This window comes from Gossypium raimondii, chromosome 7, assembly GCF_025698545.1.
Source record: "Gossypium raimondii isolate GPD5lz chromosome 7, ASM2569854v1, whole genome shotgun sequence".
Lineage (NCBI taxonomy): Eukaryota > Viridiplantae > Streptophyta > Magnoliopsida > Malvales > Malvaceae > Gossypium > Gossypium raimondii.
In genome coordinates, this window is record NC_068571.1 from 33632576 (window position 1) to 33634574 (window position 1999).

Sequence of the window (1999 nt, forward strand, 5' to 3'; positions counted from 1 at the left end):
TTATTTTAGTTTCTACTGCTTTTTCACTTTAATCATTAATGTTTTTTACCCCGATCAATATTTAAAAAAAAAAATTTTTAGGTGACCAAAATGAAAGCAACCTAGAAGTTGGGAGACCAAAATAAAAATGTGAACATGATGTGCCATGTACTAGATAACTGCCATTAGAAGTTTAACAGTTGTGTGACTAAAATGAACGCGTCATAAAAGTTGAATGATGAAATTGCAAGGATTTCATTTTGGGTGACCAAAATAAAAGCATCCTAAAAGTTGGGTGACCAACTAGTAGTTTACCCAAAAACACAATTGCTTATGTGGTTGAGATTTAACTTTAGCTCAATCTGAAAATGAAGAAAATATAGCGGTCGCAAAACTTGAGGGGATAGTAAACCATGCCCAACCTCATCGCTGTAAGCTCCTCTCATCTGCTTCCTAAACCTCCTCTAAATGTTAATTTCAAACATCCCCCTTCTATAAATTGTTGCAGTGTAAGAAAACAGCGCAAGAGAAGTCTAAAAAGCTCATGGCCTTCCATCTCTCTCTCGCTTTTTGGATGTGGTTTCATTTTAGGTCCCCTCATTGATGGCCTTCATTCAAGGGTCGACCTTGTGGTTTACCAAAATGGAGCAATAAACATCGGTCCTCTCCACACCAATAAATGGGTAAGGGTAATTTGTAAACTGGAGTTTTTCTTTTTTCCTTGTAATTTTCCGATGGTTGTTTCATTATATGTTGGAATGCTCAATGGTGTCATTTAGGTCCCGCCTTTGCTGGGATTGTTCTACACTACAGTTGGGTTACTGCAAATCTACTTGGATGAAAAGAATTCTTCAAATGTTCCCCAGGGAAGCCTTGAAAAAGCTGTTAGGTCTCTTATGTGAGTCAATCTAATGCTATCTAGTTTCTAGTTACTGAAAAATGAATTCGCCATATGAAGCTCAGATTTTGTGACGTATGAATACAGAGCATTGGTACTATTTATCGAACTGAGTTCTGAAATGTATAAAAATGGAGTTCCGGACAACATTGAGGCCTACATTTTATTTGCAGCGGCAGAGGTTTTATGGTACTCACTAGACAGAACACGCCTTGGTTTCACCCTAGCATCTGTCATTGGCATATGCTGTCCCTTGGCTGAAATCCCATTGATGAAGTAAGACTGGTTTTTCATCTGCATCAAATTCAGCACCCACAAAAATAATGTTAATGCTCACTTTCTTCCAGGTTCTTCCACCTCTGGTACTACCCGCAAGCAAATATTGATATCTTTGGACAGGTAGCTGAAAAGGAAACTTGTCGATTGTTGATGAATTTGTATGGCATATTCCAAAGTTAAAAAAGAGTTCTTTGTGTTTTCATGCAGGGGCTAGTTACTTGGACAGTGACCTGTTATTTTGCTTACACGCCATTCCTTGTGTGTTTATCCCGCTGGCTACAATCAACCGTCAATGGCAATGCTAGTGGTACAGACATGTCCGAGTGAGGGAGGAGCTAATAAGGATTTTTTTGCTAGTATCGAATTTTAACAGTAATTTGGTTTCCAAATGGAATCTTTACAAGATTTAATGTATGTCGTTGCATTGCATATCTAATGCCTGAATGCTGCGGTAACAGACAAACCCACATCAGAGTTACGGTGTGTAAGAAGGCAATATCTCAAAGCCCTCCTGTTTGAAAAAGTAGAAAACATCATTAAGTGGATGAAATTGCACTAATTACAAATAATTTTAATACGTGTTTATTGTCAGTGGCGTATTACCCCGCCAACCCCCTAAAATGAAAAATTCTTCATTTAGTCCTTTTAGAAATGTTAAAATTTTAAATTAGTAAAGGTAAATTTGTATTTTAGCTCCCTAAAAATGATAAAATTTTGATTTAATCTTTTAAAAATTATAAAGATTTAGGCTATTAAAATTATAATTTAATTTCGACCCTAAAAATTTTCTTGGCTTCGCCCTGTTTATTGTATTTATTTATCTCATATTTATCTCATATTAGT

At 36.2% G+C, this 1999-nt stretch overlaps 1 protein-coding gene across 1 annotated transcript; it reads left to right on the forward strand.

The window, feature by feature from the left end:
• Window positions 1–355: 355 nt before the first annotated feature.
• LOC105762559 (uncharacterized) lies at window positions 356–1733 on the forward strand. The gene is made up of 5 exons (XM_052633195.1): window positions 356–662; window positions 759–877; window positions 965–1153; window positions 1225–1276; window positions 1364–1733. The coding sequence occupies exons 1-5, from the start codon at window positions 393–395 to the stop codon at window positions 1481–1483; spliced, it is 750 nt and encodes a 249-aa protein (XP_052489155.1). The 5' UTR covers window positions 356–392; the 3' UTR covers window positions 1484–1733.
• The last annotated feature ends 266 nt before the right edge of the window (window positions 1734–1999 follow it).

What these genes read in the sequence shown, in the direction of transcription:
- LOC105762559 (XM_052633195.1), top strand. Translation starts at nt 393, where the DNA reads ATGCCCAACCTCATCGCTGTAAGCTCCTCTCATCTGCTTCCTAAACCT. An exon ending in CTCTCCACACCAATAAATGG is followed by an intron (nt 663 to 758) that starts GTAAGGGTAATT and finishes GGTGTCATTTAG; the next exon opens with GTCCCGCCTTTGCTGGGATT. An exon ending in AAAGCTGTTAGGTCTCTTAT is followed by an intron (nt 878 to 964) that starts GTGAGTCAATCT and finishes GTATGAATACAG; the next exon opens with AGCATTGGTACTATTTATCG.